This window comes from Lactuca virosa, chromosome 1, assembly GCF_052849685.1.
Source record: "Lactuca virosa cultivar CGN04683 chromosome 1, Lactuca_virosa_CGN04683_v6, whole genome shotgun sequence".
NCBI classification, from domain to species: domain Eukaryota; kingdom Viridiplantae; phylum Streptophyta; class Magnoliopsida; order Asterales; family Asteraceae; genus Lactuca; species Lactuca virosa.
The window spans coordinates 271,027,603-271,043,531 of NC_136426.1; the positions used below are offsets into that span (position 1 = coordinate 271,027,603).

The 15,929-nt window shown below is 30.6% G+C and overlaps 1 protein-coding gene across 1 annotated transcript; it reads left to right on the plus strand.

Moving 5' to 3' along the window:
• The first annotated feature begins 306 nt into the window (after positions 1-306).
• LOC145129749 (ABC transporter G family member 29-like) lies at positions 307-15,519 on the plus strand. Its single transcript, XM_079064544.1, has 22 exons — positions 307-653; positions 1,708-1,917; positions 2,175-2,259; positions 2,699-2,858; positions 3,312-3,388; positions 3,833-3,886; positions 4,059-4,149; positions 4,790-5,091; positions 5,674-6,272; positions 7,252-7,412; positions 7,847-7,956; positions 8,902-9,055; positions 9,150-9,218; positions 9,303-9,430; positions 10,018-10,352; positions 11,070-11,352; positions 11,726-11,815; positions 11,895-12,028; positions 12,144-12,371; positions 13,037-13,208; positions 14,218-14,472; positions 15,247-15,519. The coding sequence occupies exons 1-22, from the start codon at positions 307-309 to the stop codon at positions 15,517-15,519; spliced, it is 4,317 nt and encodes a 1,438-aa protein (XP_078920670.1).
• Positions 15,520-15,929: the final 410 nt, after the last annotated feature.

The window sequence follows — 15,929 nt, forward strand, 5'->3', positions numbered from 1 at the left end:
AAACAATGTGAAAAGGGAAACAACACATACATTTATTTAGGGTAAAGTACAAAAAAAATATTTGTACTTTTTGCTATTTTGATCAAATTTTGTTTAGACCGTTGTACTCTCATTAACCATTTAAAAGAATGAACATTAACAAATCCTCTTTGCAGAAATAGTAAAAAAAAAATTACTATAATAACATATATAATGATTTAAAGCCGGCAATTTTTGCACTCTAGCAACAACTAAAGAATGAATAAAACGATACATAATTCTTATATAAGACCACTTACTTTTACAAAAATTTTTAGAATCATTGAAATGGAGATAGAGAAGTCGAAGAGTAGTGGAAAGCGAGGAAGAAGAACGCCAAGCTGGAACTCGATTGGAAGCCATAGTTGGAGCTTTGAAGAAGTTTTTGTGACTGCAAATCATAGCAGAAGTAATAGTCATGCTGGAGAAGATGAAGAAGCTCTCAAACGAGCAGCTATGGAGAAACTGCCAGAATTTGATCATTTAAGAACCAGTGTAACTGAATCTTGTGTTCTAAAACAAGTCAAAGAGAAGGATGAAAAGATTATGAATCAACTTTTTATCGACAAATTGCTTAATGTTGTTGAGGAAGATAATGGCAAGTTGTTGAAGAAGATCAGAGAACGATATGATAAGTTTGTCTCTAATTAACCAACTCTTTTCAGTTCTTATATATATTTTTAAGTTTTATTTTTAATTTAAAAACACTAAAGTCATCCAAAATTATTTTTACAGACAACTTTTTCATTAGCTTTCATTTGTGTATTATGGCATCCTAGCTACTTCCAGTTCTTTTCACTACATCACTGTCAATATTTTTCTTAACAAGACATTATAGAAGTAAAAGTTGCTTCGTATTTATGTTGCATTGTTATAATAACTGAGAACATTTTTAAAGTATAATGTTGCAATAGAATGAAATGAAAGCAAATGCTATAATAAACAAATGACAGAAAGTATGTTTCTTTTTCTCCCATTTTACCTTAAGAAATATACCCAGAGTGCATTAATTCAGAGTGATTTTTTAGTGCCCAACAAAGTACTTTCGTTTACTTTCTTTGTAGCATCCTACATTCAAATACAAATCAGTTTTTCACTGCTTTAATAACCAAAAAAAAAGTTTAAAAGTATAATGCTAGAGCTGGATACATTTTCCAATGTACCATGCCATATTAAAGAGTAAATTACACGAATGGTCCCTATGGTTTTGAGTAATTTACGTGTTTGGTTCCTAACTTATTTTTTTAACTCGAAAGGTCCCTATGTTTGTTTTTATTGCACGCTTGGTCCATGTCTTACTTAAAAAGACTATTTTTCCTTGATTTTTTAATTTATTTATATAAACACACCTCCAACCCCACCACCACCTCACTTTATCTTACATAAAAAGACTATTTTAATTTATTTAAATAAGGGCATAATAGTCCTTTTAGGTAAGACAGGGACCAAACGCGTAACAAAAACAAACAGTAGGATCTTCCGAGTTAAAAAAAAGTTAGGGACCAAACGCGTAAATTATCCCAAACCATAGGGATCATTTGTGTAATTTACTCTATTATGAACAAAAAAAACTGAATTTTAGAAAAGGGTAACGACTAGATCCCATGAACATGTGTACTTAATCAGAACATAGACATTACAAATAGAAAAATAAAGAAATAAAATGTTACCATTTATGTGTTCTTTCAGAGCTGAAGTTACCCTTCCAACAGTAGAAGTAAGATACGAGCATTTGAACATAGAAGCTGATTGCTTCATTGGTGATAGAGCTCTACCAACTTTGGGAAATGCAGTCCGAAATATAGCTGAGTCAGCTTTGACTTTTCTTGGAATTAGATTCTCCAAAAGCACAAAACTCACACTTCTTTCTGATGCTTCTGGAATCATTAAGCCTTCAAGGTAAGCACACAGTCTCATTTTTCTGATAATGATGGTATGTTTGGGGAAAAGAGTAGGAAAAAAAAATCGAGGAAAATTGTAAAAAGTTAGGAGTAAATAGGGAATGTTGTATCCTTGACTTTTCTCTGTAAAGTCTTTCTTTTTTGCATTAACTCATAAAGGAACACTCCTCTATAGGTTGCCGGATTTAAGTTATGTCTCCATTAAGTCAAAAAGTCAAACGAAAACATCTTACTCCGAATTTTGTCTATAAACAGGATGACACTTCTATTGGGCCCACCCTCCTCTGGAAAGACAACACTTCTACAGGCTTTGGCTGGAAAGTTAGACTCTAGCTTAAAGGTATAAGAATATAAAAATGATATGTTCATTTAAAAAGAAACATAAGAAATAAAATGGGCTATTAAATGCAAGAAATTGCAACTTCCCCTTCATTGATTTGTTTAATATCATATCCTACTTTTATTTCGTCCTATTACATTATTGTACTTACAAAAACAATGTAATCAAATACAAAACAATTTTCACTAATATAATTGGATACTTTTTTCATACAATAATGTCCTAACATGAAAAATATCGGAAGTATAATGCTATAGTTGGACAACTTTTTCAAAGTACAATGACTTAATAAGAAATAAATTGTAACTACGGGGATATAAATGAAATAAATGAAAGTGGGATGCTATAATACAAAAATAAATGTAAGTGCATTCTTATTTAATGCATTTGGCGCTAATTTAGGTCATCAAAATTGTGGTTGATAAAATTGATGACACAGGTTGAAGGTAAAGTAACATACAATGGACATACACTCAAAGAATTTGTACCACAGAGGACATGTGCATATGTTAGTCAACATGATGTTCATGTAGCAGAAATGACAGTCAAAGAAACACTTGACTTTTCTGCAAGGTGCCAAGGAACAGGATCTTATAATGGTGATTTATAAAACTTATCTTATATTTCATGATAAAGAGTAAATGCAAGAAATAACACAATACTTCCATTGATTAATTGTGAGTTATAGCATTAAACTCTCATTTTCTCATTTTACAACACTATACTTTGAAAACTCTATCCATTTATAGCAATATTATCCAGATACAAAGCAATTTGCATCTCTATACTTGGGTAGATTTTTCAAAGTATAATGACATAATAAGAAAGAAATTGAAAGTTTAATGATATAATTAAATATTTTATTCTTAGTACGACCCATTAAGAAGAAAAAAATTAAATTATAATTATAGAAAAAAAAAGACATGAAAAGTAAGAAGTTATAATACACAAATAAATGAAAGTATATTTTTATTTTCTCGCATTTAATCTTTCTTGCTAATTCTTTCCCTTTTTTCTTGATGATTTCTAAAACTTATTTTACATTGTTATAGAGTTGCTAGCTGAGCTTGAAAGACGAGAGAAGGTGGATGGTATACTTCCTGAACCTGAAGTTGATCTCTTTATGAAGGTATAAATATAATGTTGATTTATAACAAGGCTAAAAGCAAGAAATAGTCACATACTTTCATTTCTTTGTACATTATAGCCTCCTACTTTCCATTTTTTCCGATTACAACATTATATTTGAAAATTTTAATATTATCACAGTATAGCGCTTTGAAAAATCAATCCAGTTGTAGAATTTTTCTTCCAGTTTTTTTCTTATTAAAACATTATACTTCAAAAATTTACCCATTATAGTAATGAAATTTACTTCTTATTTGAATGACGATGCTTATAACAAACAAATCGATAAAAGTATTTTGCTATTTATTAGATTTAACCCTTAGAATATTGTAGCTAATGAAAATGATATGTTTGAATTGAAAGCGATCTTAAACGCATTCCATATTGTTTATTATTTTGTAAGTGATTTATTATTCCTATTTAATAGATTCCTTCTTGACTACAGGCTATTGCTATGGAAGGAACAGACAACAATCTAATTACCCATTACATTCTTAAGGTATATTTCTGAAAGTTTTTGTCTTCTACATGTAATAGCCCGTAGAATATGGACAAAATTGGATAGGAAAAGTTTTGTAGGGATATTTTTATGACAATGATAAGAAGGGCATTTGCATCTTTTGTACACATTTACTCTTCGATTCATATTTTGAACACTTTGATTTGACCAGATCTTGGGACTTGATATATGCCGAGATACGATTGTTGGTAATGAAATGATTAGAGGAATATCTGGAGGACAGAAAAAGCGTGTTACAACAGGTTTAATCTCTTTTTCTCTTTTATGCACTCAACATGGCAATCACAAAGTAAGAGATAATAATAATAATAATAATAATAATAATAACAATAATAATAATAATCAAAGAATGTATGTTAATCTTCCATTAGCGCTACGTACTGATTTGGTAAGATGGGAATGAGGGAAAGAATGGAATGGACAATTCTTGTTGGAATATGATTCTTTACGTTTTGTTAATTTTCATTCTTTAAGAGTGTTTTTTGTAATCATTCCATCATGGAGTAAAATGAAAATTTCCAAATATCAACACTTTTTGTCCATGTAAATTTTAATAACACGGATCTAATCCAAATAATTTCATGATATTAATTAAATTATAACTTTATTTTTCAAAACAACTACAAAATACATTTTCATTATAATGTTATTATGGTTTTACTGAGCTTTTAGTATATTTTACTTTTTTTACATGAATACAAAACCATTAATTACATTAAATAGTATATATAGTAGAGTTAAAACCATAAACTTTATTTATATACAATGCAAACAAGTTATATGAAAATTCCATTCAATTACTTTTCTTATTTCATTACAATATTCATTCCATTCCATCAAACTAAACAGACCCTCATTGACTTTTGATGAGTTACTTGACAGGAGAAATGATTGTTGGACCTACAAAAACACTCTTCATGGATGACATATCAACAGGATTAGATAGTTCAACAACATTTCAAATAGTCAAGTGTTTACAAAAGATTGCTCACCTCACAAAAGCCACCATCTTCATCTCCCTCCTCCAGCCTCCACCAGAGACCTTTAATCTATTTGATGACATCATCCTCTTATCACAAGGCCACATTGTTTATCATGGACCAAGAGAACATGTTCTTGAGTTTTTTGAGAGTTGTGGATTCAGATGTCCAGAAAGAAAAGGACATGCTGACTTCCTGCAAGAGGTAATCACCCGATACCAAGTTTCATACATAACTATGTGAATCTAAAGGAAGAGAAATGGGAGAAATATTATATCAATAAAAATAATCCTCATCTTGCAGCCAACTGAAGACAATGAAAATTTTCTTATACTGTGGCTTAGAATAAACGGTCATGTTTACGAAATAGCTAAATACTCTCATTTGATTGGTTAATTATAGCATCCTACTTTCGTTTCATATTTTATGGTATTGTAGTTTGAAAAATCTATACGATTATAACATAGAAAAATGCTTTGCAGTTGGATAACATTGCTATAACTGGTAGATTTTTATAATGAAAATGTTTTAATAGTAAAAATGAAAGTAGGGAATTGTACTTAAGAAATCAATTACATATATATATTTTTTTTGAACGGTCCCTAATCTATCCTAAACTTAACCTTTATCTCAAGTGAGACTTGAACCCTTGACCTTAGGACACATCCAATAAGTTTATCTTAGGGGGTTTTAAAGCACCATTTAAGTATTACCTTGCTTATTCCATTTCATTTCTTTGTACTTCCATTTCGTCCAACCAAATACTGACAATTTAAATCATCAAAGGTTACCTCAAGAAAAGATCAAGAGCAATATTGGGCAGATAGAAGAAAACCGTACAAATATATCTCTGCACCTCAATTATTAGAGCAATTCAAAAGATTTCACATTGGCCTACAGCTACAAAACGACCTATCACTAGCATACAACAAGGCCACAAGTCAAAAATCTGCTCTAGTCTTCAAAAAATATTTGGTCCCAAAAAAGGAGCTCTTGAAGGCATCTTTTCAAAAGGAATTCCTAATAATGAAGAAAAATTCTCCCATATACATTTTCAAGATTATCCAAACCACAATCGTTGCAATCATTGGTGCAACTGTGTTCTTGAAGACTAATATGCATACTAATAATGAAGAAGATGGGGGAATATATGTGGGTGCTCTTTTGTTTAGCTTGATCACTAACACCTTTAATGGTTTTGGTGAGCTTCCGATGATCATAGAGAGACTTCCTGTAATTTATAAACAAAGGGACCTTCTTTTTCACCCACCTTGGGCCTTTACTATTCCAACTTTCCTGCTTGGAGTACCGATATCTATCATAGATTCTACTGTGTGGACGGTTGTGACATATAACGTTATCGGATTCGCCCCGGAAGCAAGCAGGTACGTGATGATTTTTTCATTTCTATTAATTTTTGATATGTTTTGTAAGAAAGATACACAGGAGGCATGTACCCTTTTACTTTATATGTTTTCTACTATAACATGTACTTTGAAAAAACTACCCAATTAATTATAGCAACATTATCCAAGTATAAAGTTATTTTCATTGCTATAATAAGAATAATGGAAAGTACAATGTTAATTAATTGGGCAGATATTTCAAAGTGAAATACATGAATATGAAGAGAAAATTAAGGTACAAGGTAGTGATAGGAACAAAGGAATGTATAATGGTGTAACACACAAATAAATGAAAGTAGATAGTTATTGCATGCATTTAGTAGGATAGAGAATATAGGTCTTTTGTAGGGATGAGATTTAAAAGTAGAAACCGGACCCGAACATGATCTGGTTTCTGTGAAAAATTTAAAACATGAATATCTCGTTTGAAATCGGATAAACATGTGGTTTTCCAACGTGTCGTTAAGAGTTTGTAAGTGACATATTTGATTTTGTCAACGTCTTAATATATTCTATTAGTATAAATGGAAACCAAATATACAAGGTGTGAATGCAAAAAATAGACGTACTTTCCTTAATTTGTTTATTATAGAATTTTATAGTCATATTTTTCTATTACAACATTGCACTTTAAATAAATCTACCAAACTACTGCAAAAAAAAAAAAAAAAAAAAAAAAAAAATAGAGAGAGGAGAGAAAAAGAAAATTGAAAGTGTGCTTTAATTCGGTGGATTATTTTTAAGGTACAATGTCTTAATGCGTAAAGAATTGAAATTATAATGATGTATTAGAAAGAAATGAAAGAAGAATGCTATAATACAAAATGTATATGAAAGTACATTGCTATTTCTTGTACTTAACACCATATAGAGTATTTGGTTTTCATACTTTGGTAGATAATTATATAGATTTTAAGAATATGTTTATCCACATGAACAAATGGTGCTTCATATCCAGGTTCTTGAAGCAATGGCTATTGACATTTATGATACAACAAATGGCTGGGGGACTCTTCAGGTTAGTTGCCTCAATTTGTAGGACCATGACAATAGCCAATACCGGTGGTGTTCTTGTTGTCGAATTAGCATTCCTTGTAGGTGGTTTCATCATCCCTAAAGGTTCGTTTCACACTAAAACTCAATGACATATGGACAATATTTAATATAAATAATATCAATAATTCGTATTATCATTTTTTAAATTTCCTTTTGACTACATTCACTTAATGGTTAAATGTAATAAAAAGCAATGTACTTTGATAGTTTGTTTATTATAGTATTCTAGTTTTATTTCTTCCTATTACAATATTATACTTTAAAATTCTACCCAATGCTATAATAAAAAGTATTTAAATTATAATGCTATGTCTAGGTAGATTATAAAAATACAATGCCAAATTAAAGAAAAAGAATCTCAAAGTAAAATGTTGTAAATTTGTAAGAAAAAGATAGGAATATAGGATGTTACAATACACATAAATATGAAAGTATGTTGCTATTACTTGCATTTAGCCCTTCATCTAATTCTTCTTAATTTTTGTCCCATGTAATAGGTCAAATTCCAAAGTGGTGGGGATGGGCTTATTGGGTTTCGCCGTTCAGTTATGGTTTCAATGCTTTCACTATAAACGAAATGTTTTCTCCAAGATGGATGAACAAAATGGTATGTCGTTAATACATTTCTTCTACTCTATCTTCGGAAACCCATTCTCGACGTACAATGGAAATCAATGATCGGTGTTCCTAGATATTAAAAGGCAAAATTGCAAGAAGTAGTAACATAATTACTCCTTTTACCACCAAATGACTTCTATCCCAGCGGTATCAGGTATTGCCCTCCCTCTTTGAGGTCAAGGGCTTAAGTCCTGTTGTGGACATAGGTGGAATTATATGTGTTAGGTTAGGAGTAGATTAGATTTGTCGTAAAAAATACTCCTTTTACCGGTATATACAATATATTTTTTTTCCACATGATAACAATGTACTTGCACTTTTTATCCATATATAATGGCAACATAATCACATTATTTTACTAATGATAGCAATATGCTAGCCCAAATGGCAACATACTTGCAATTTCTTGTGCGTATTAGTTGATGGATATAATTTTAAGAGAAACTAAATTAGGAGATATAACAAATAGCATATAGAACAAAAACGTTTATTTAGTTATTTATTTTTTTCATTTCACTTATACATAATAACAAGCAAAATGAAGATAATTTACATACTTCATTTACCACCTACATAATTTCTTCATACTTGGCTAGACCCGTCAGTTTGCTACCATTTGTTGCAATCTTTATTTCTACCGTTACCTTTATTGCTACTCTTTAGTTTTTCTAGGTTACATAAAAAAAGTAAAACGTGATAAAACTTCTTCATAATTGTAAATTATGAATATATTTTGCTAACAATAGCAATATACTTGCATTTCTTCACCGATAACAACAATACACAAGAAACAAAGTACATATTTATATTGGTAGCAAAATCTAAGCACATTGTTATAATGAGTAAAGCATGAATTACCTTGCTATTATCAGCACAAAAATGTAATAATTTTTTTATAGGAATATGGTCAACTAAAAGATTCCTATGGATTTAGGCTTCAGACAATGTTACCGAACTAGGAGTAGCAGTTTTGAGGACTTTCGACGTCACTCCTGATAAGAACATGTTTTGGATAGGAGTAGCTGTTCTTCTTGGCTTCGCAGTTGTGTTCAACTTTCTCTTCACTTTGTCTCTCACCTACTTAAACCGTAAGCTCCAATTCATTTTATGCTAAAAATGGCATATCTATATCTACATATAGCTATGAGGTTGACTTATCTATGCATTCTTTGCAAATATTAGCACTTGGAAAGGCACAAGCAGTCATATCCAAAGAGACCCTAAACGAAATGGAAACAATCCTCGAAGAACGTAAGGAATAATGTCATTTATAAATTATAATATCAACCAAAAAATGTTGATTTTTCATTTTGAATTACTTATTGTTGTTTACAGGAGATGCCAAAGAAAATTCAAGTATAGCAGCCACCAATCCTATTGATTCAACGAGGGGAATGGTTCTTCCATTTACTCCACTCACCATGTCTTTCATCAACATTAATTATTACGTTGATATGCCTCCAGTAAGAAAAACTTTTACTATTTCTGCTTTTTTTTGCGTCCAACACTCATTTAACAAAATAATATTTTGAAGGTATATAAATCCCTACTGAGTAAAAGCACATGTTAGATTTCAATCATAACACAATTCTCTTTTTTTCTTTACTAGATAATTGTCTTTAGTTAGTGGTAATTAACTTACTTATCATACAATGTGCCATTGGTAGAAAATAATAATAGACAAAATGTTTTCTTTACTTTCATAGTTTTATAACACAATAACGCCAAAAACTATGATAATTGATTATAGCCCCTGAAATGGAGTTGCTGTATATAGTAAATTCTATAACTATGATTAAATAATATAAAGGATAGTGTCAAATAATATAAAGTGTATTCCCTTTCTACACGCAGGAAAACATGATCATAGACTGCAATGACCCATTCTATTACCTATCTTATTCCATTCCAACCAACCATAGGGTTTAGGAAAACCAATCCATTTGTATAAATCATTGTTTTCAAAGTACCTTGTTCATGATTAAGGATACATTTGGCCAACATAATAAAACTCACCATGTAAAATATTTTGTACTAATGAATCTAACAGGAAATGGAAGAGCAAGGGATGAAAGAGGACAAACTTCAGTTGCTTCAGAAGATCACTGGTGCATTTAGACCTGGAGTTCTGACAGCATTAATGGGAGTAAGTGGAGCTGGGAAAACAACACTAATGGATGTTTTAGCAGGAAGAAAAACGGGTGGTTTGATACAAGGAGATATTAGAATATCTGGATTCCCCAAAAAACAAGAAACATTTGCAAGGGTTTCAGGCTATTGTGAGCAAACTGATATCCACTCACCACAAGTCACTGTCTATGAATCTCTTGTTTTCTCTGCTTTTCAACGACTCCCTAAAGAAGCTAGCAAAGAAGTGAAGCTGGTAAAGTATATGAACATTACAAATTCACAAGACCTTACAATAAATATCATATATACTTTTATGATTAATTTTTTTACAACACTATACTTTGAAAAATGTACCAATTTATAGCAATGCTTTTTAGAATTCATTTTTTTTTCCAAAACTATAATAAGAACCAAACTGGAGGTAAAATGCTATAGAAATAAACGAAAAAAGAGGACGCCATAATACACATATATACATTGACAACATTAAATTCATGGAATAGTAACATACTTTCATTGATTTTTTATTAAACAATGCTACTTACGTTTCTTTCTATTACAACATATTGTCCTTTAAATAATTTACCAAAGCACAATGCCTTCATACAAAAACAAAGTGTAAATACAAATATACTTGGAAAAGGGTTAACTATGGAAAATAGCAATACAGTTCCATTGATTTGTTTATGATAGCATCCTACTTTCATTTCTTCCTATTACAACATTGTAGTTCGACATATCTTCCCAATAATAGCAATGTTATCCAAATACGAAGTAGATTTTACTCCTTTGAAAGGAAACAAATAGGAATACAGTGCTATAATGGGTAGTTTTTAAATACAATGTCTTATCAAGAAAAAGTGTTGCAAATACAATGATATAATAGAAAGAAATATATAAATATTCAACTATTTCTTGCATGTAGTCCTTCTAGGAAATTACTAAACTATGTTGTTTTTGCTTTATGTTGCGTTTTGTGAGTGAAATTATGGATTTAGTGGAGTTATACAATCTTAAAGACTCTATTGTAGGGATTGAGGGGGTTACCGGTTTATCCACACAACAAAGAAAGAGATTGACAATTGCAGTAGAGCTTGTTGCTAATCCTTCAATCATATTTATGGATGAACCAACATCCGGTCTCGATGCAAGAGCCGCAGCCATTGTTATGAGAACAGTGAGAAACACCGTTGACACAGGGAGAACGGTGGTTTGCACAATTCACCAGCCTAGCATTGATATTTTTGAAGCTTTTTGACGAGGTAAATACCAGTAATAGAAATTAATGTACTTCACCATATTTGTCTATTACTGCATCCTACTTTTATTCTTTCTATTACAACATTGTACTTTTTCTTTTTTTCTTGTTAAGGCATTTCACTTTGAAAATCCTACTCAATTATAACATTGAGCTTTCAAATAGTTCATATTAGGACATTATACTTTTAAAGTGTTCAAAATTTCTTTGGATTTGGATGACATTGCCATAATTGAGTAGGTTTTTCAGGGTATGATGTTGTCATAGGAAGAAATGAAAGTAGGATGATATAATAAAAGTGAAAGTATATTGCGATTTCTTGCATTTAATCATTCTCTTTCTCACACACGCATACTTATGTTATATGTTGCATCAGCTTCTACTACTGAAAAGAGGGGGACAAGTGATATACTTTGGACCCTTAGGACAAAATTCAGAAAAAATAATCAACTATTTTGAGGTATTTAATAGTTTTTGACCTTTTTTTTCATTTTATAGATATTTATCAGGGAACATATTAATCTTGCTAGATATTTTAGGAAATTCCTGGGGTCCCAAAACTCAAATCACAATATAATCCAGCAACATGGATGTTGGAAGTGACCTCAGATTCAACTGAATCCCGACTTGGAACTGATTTCTCTGAACATTACAGATCCTCACCCTTGTATAAGTAAGTGTATCTTTTAGCTATTTAAGACTACAAAGATCTTTCTTTTTAACTTAGGACAACATAAGACTATGATAAATAAACATACTATGAAACTAATGTATGATTTTTTTATCAGAGAAAATAATTTTCTGGTGGAACAACTGAGCAAGCGTACTTCAGGCGTAAAAGACCTGACCTTCAAAACACAGTATTCACAGTCCACATGGGGCCAATTCAAGTGTTGCATAAAGAAACAATGGTCCAGTTATTGGAGAACCCCTGATTATAACCTTGTTAGGTTTTTCTTTGCATTGGTTACTGCTCTCCTCCTTGGGACAATCTTTTGGAAAGTTGGCACTAAAAGGTTTGTCTCTTGAAATTTTAGATATTGTTTGGTATAGTGGAGTAAGGGAATTAATGGCGCATCCCATTTGGATGAAAAAAAACATGTTTAATTGAATGCACTGAAACATTCCTCAAGGAATGTGATTCGTTAACAATTTGTTAATTTTAATTCCTAGCATTATAACCCATATTTGTTTGTGGAATTGTTAATGACACATGCATTTTAGAAAATTTATTTGAATAAACGTTTTTTTAATAACTAAAAGATATTATAACTTATTTTGGTTTTTCAAGATATTATTATGTTTAATTTTTTTATTTTTGCATCGAAAAGTTCGTTAATTATAATTAAAATAATATGTGGAAGCTTATATAATACATCATGTAGATATGATATAAAGTTCATTCTATTCCTACTGTCCAATCAAACATGATCATGGAATGTAATCACTCGGTCCATTTCCTTCCTTATTCCATTATCATGTACATGATTATATTTGGTTGGCATGTTGAAATGGAATGTCTTTTCATATGAATAGTGCATTTTATTCCATTAATGGAAGTAACAGTTTTTTATTACAATTCTCTTGCCCCCAATTCCATCATACCCAACACTGCCTTAAACTCAAACTCTAGTTAATATATTTATCAAAACAAGGTTTATATCTACACTTTATATGACAGAGACAGCAGCACTGATTTAACTACTATAATCGGGGCGATGTATGTTGCTGTGATGTTTGCTGGATTTAACAATTGTGTAACAATCATACCAGTTGCATCCCTTGAAAGAACTGTATTTTATCGAGAACAAGCAGCTGGGATGTACTCTGCATTACCATATGCCATGGCTCAGGTTAGATGAAACTTCATTTATGTTATTTATCACTTATAATATGATAATTTAATTTCATTCTTTTACAGTGTGGTACATTCAAAAAATTCTTATCAAGCACTATGAAAATTCTACCGAATTATAGCATCGTCATTTCAACTTTTTCATATTATAACATCATACTTTTGGAAAGTCTATCTATAAAAGCAGTGATAAAATACTTTTTACTTAGATGGCATTTCTATAAGGGTATATTTTTTAGGTAAAATATTTTAATTAATAGAGAGAAATAAAAGTATGATGCTATAATAAACAGATCAATCAAAGTACGTGACAATTTTAGAGATTACTTTTGGGAAAAAGATTTGTTTCTTTTTAAAATGAATAGTCATTATATACTCAATATATAAGATCATTCTCAGCCTGAACTAAAAAATTTCAGCCTATAAATCACCTGACTCATTATATACGAAGATTGGCAAGAAAAGCCTAGTATTTTGTTGATTTGATTTTATGTATATAATCAACATGAAACTAGGAATCATATCTTTGAAAATACGTCTTTATCATAGGGATAAAGATTGTCCTCATAAAATAATACTTTTAGGGGATAAATGTAAGAAATGGTATCATACTTTCATATATTTGTATGTTATAGCATCCTACTTCCATTACTTTCTACTATAGCGGTGTAGTTTCAATCTTGTTCTTCTTAAGGTGTTGTACTAAAAGAATACATACAATTATAGCATTAGACTTTTGTAGCCAATTATATCCGTGAAAATTTTCTTTGAACTTAGATAACATTGTTATCACTCGGTAGAATTGTCAAAGTGCAATGTTGTAATAAACAAAATCAATGGAAGTACATTGCTACTTTTATCATTTAACCCAATATAAGAGTGATCTTTTGAGAATGTTAAGTGAGTCCCATCCGAACACTCATTTTGAACTATTTGTGAATGTATGTTCCTATTTCATGTATTAAACCGAAAATAAAACAATGGAAGTACATTGCTATTTCGTGCAGGTAATTGTGGAGATACCTTTTGTGCTTGTCCAAACCATGTATTATACTGTTATAGTATATTCCATGGTAAGCTTCGAATGGACAGTGGTCAAATTCTTATGGTTCTTCTTCATCAGCTTCTTTACCTTTTTATACTTCACTTACTATGGACTCATGATTGTGTCTATAACCCCAAACCATCAAGCAGCCTCTATCTTTGCGGCTGCCATCAACGTTCTCTTCAATCTTTTCTCTGGATTCTTCATCCCAAGACCGGTAATGTTTGTAATTTTGGAATTTGTATAGTAATTGCTCTGATGTGTTGTCTGGTTAAATGATATTTAATTTATTTTTTTTAAGAAAATGACGGCTTTCTTGGGAAATGAAAAGAAAAATAAATGAAGGCTAATTTACAAAAAAGTTAGGACTTAATCCTGAAATATTCCTTTCTCAGACTTTATTTGTTAAGTTGTTCTTTTTGTATTAAGTCATAAAGAAAAACTCATATATAGAAGGGTATAAAACTGAAATTAGTCATTTATACTCATTAAGATGCTAAAAAAGAAATACACATCATTCATAAAACAATTTATCCAGACATGCATTATTTATAAATATCATTTTTCCATTCAAGCCTTAGGTTCTATTTCTTTGTTTCATTTTGACCGTAAATTCGGACAGATATATAGTTGTATGCATCTTTGATAAAATACATATAGAATAACTTACGTGTGGAAAGGGGAAATATTAATAAATTTATAATGTTATTTATAGCCAACATAAATTATTCAAGTGTTTGCAAAATTTTTAACTTTTTTTTTGTTTATATTTCATATCTGAAATAGTTGAAAAATAAATAAGTTCTCTCTGTATTTAACATTACTTTTAGAAAAATGGTAAAAGAGTCATTTACTAGAGCCGAACACCATTTATCAATGCATCACTTCATCCATTCAGTACTTAATAAAAAAAAGTTATCAGCTAAAATCTTATAATATGATACCTTCAATTATCAGCATTTTGTAATCGTTTTCCTTCCTAAATTTTTAGAGGATCCCCAAGTGGTGGATATGGTACTACTGGATTTGCCCTCTGCAATGGACTATTCAAGGACTCATTATATCACAGTATGGTGATTTGGATGAAACTATTAAGGTGCCTGGGATGGCATATGACCCAACAATTCAATGGTATGTCCAAAACTATTTTGGATATCAAGCCGATGCTTTGGGATCAGTTGCCACCATTTTAGTTGTTTTCACTGTCTTTTTTGCATTAATGTATGCATATTGCTTACATAAACTGAACTTTCAGATAAGATAGATTATGTAACATATAATATTAATATCTAGTCATACAATATATTGTTATATATCTCATAACTTTTAGCATAAGTTTACCATAACTTTATAATTCTATTTTAGTAAGCCAATTAAGAAATTGGGTTAAGTTACTTTGTGTTTGCGCATTGCCTTCGATTTTGTTTTCTTGTCTCTCCCATATTCATACACCTAAAGGGTGATGGAATAAGTCATTACATGTCATCAACATATTTGGTTGACTGATAGGGATGGAATGAATTTTTATATTATACATAATAGTAAATTACATAAATGGTCCATGTGCTTTGGGTAATATGTGTGATTGGTTCCTAAGTCGCTTTTTGTAACTATGACCATCCATGTAGTTCGTTTTTTTCGGCTTTTGTCCTAGGCTGACCTAAATTGACTATT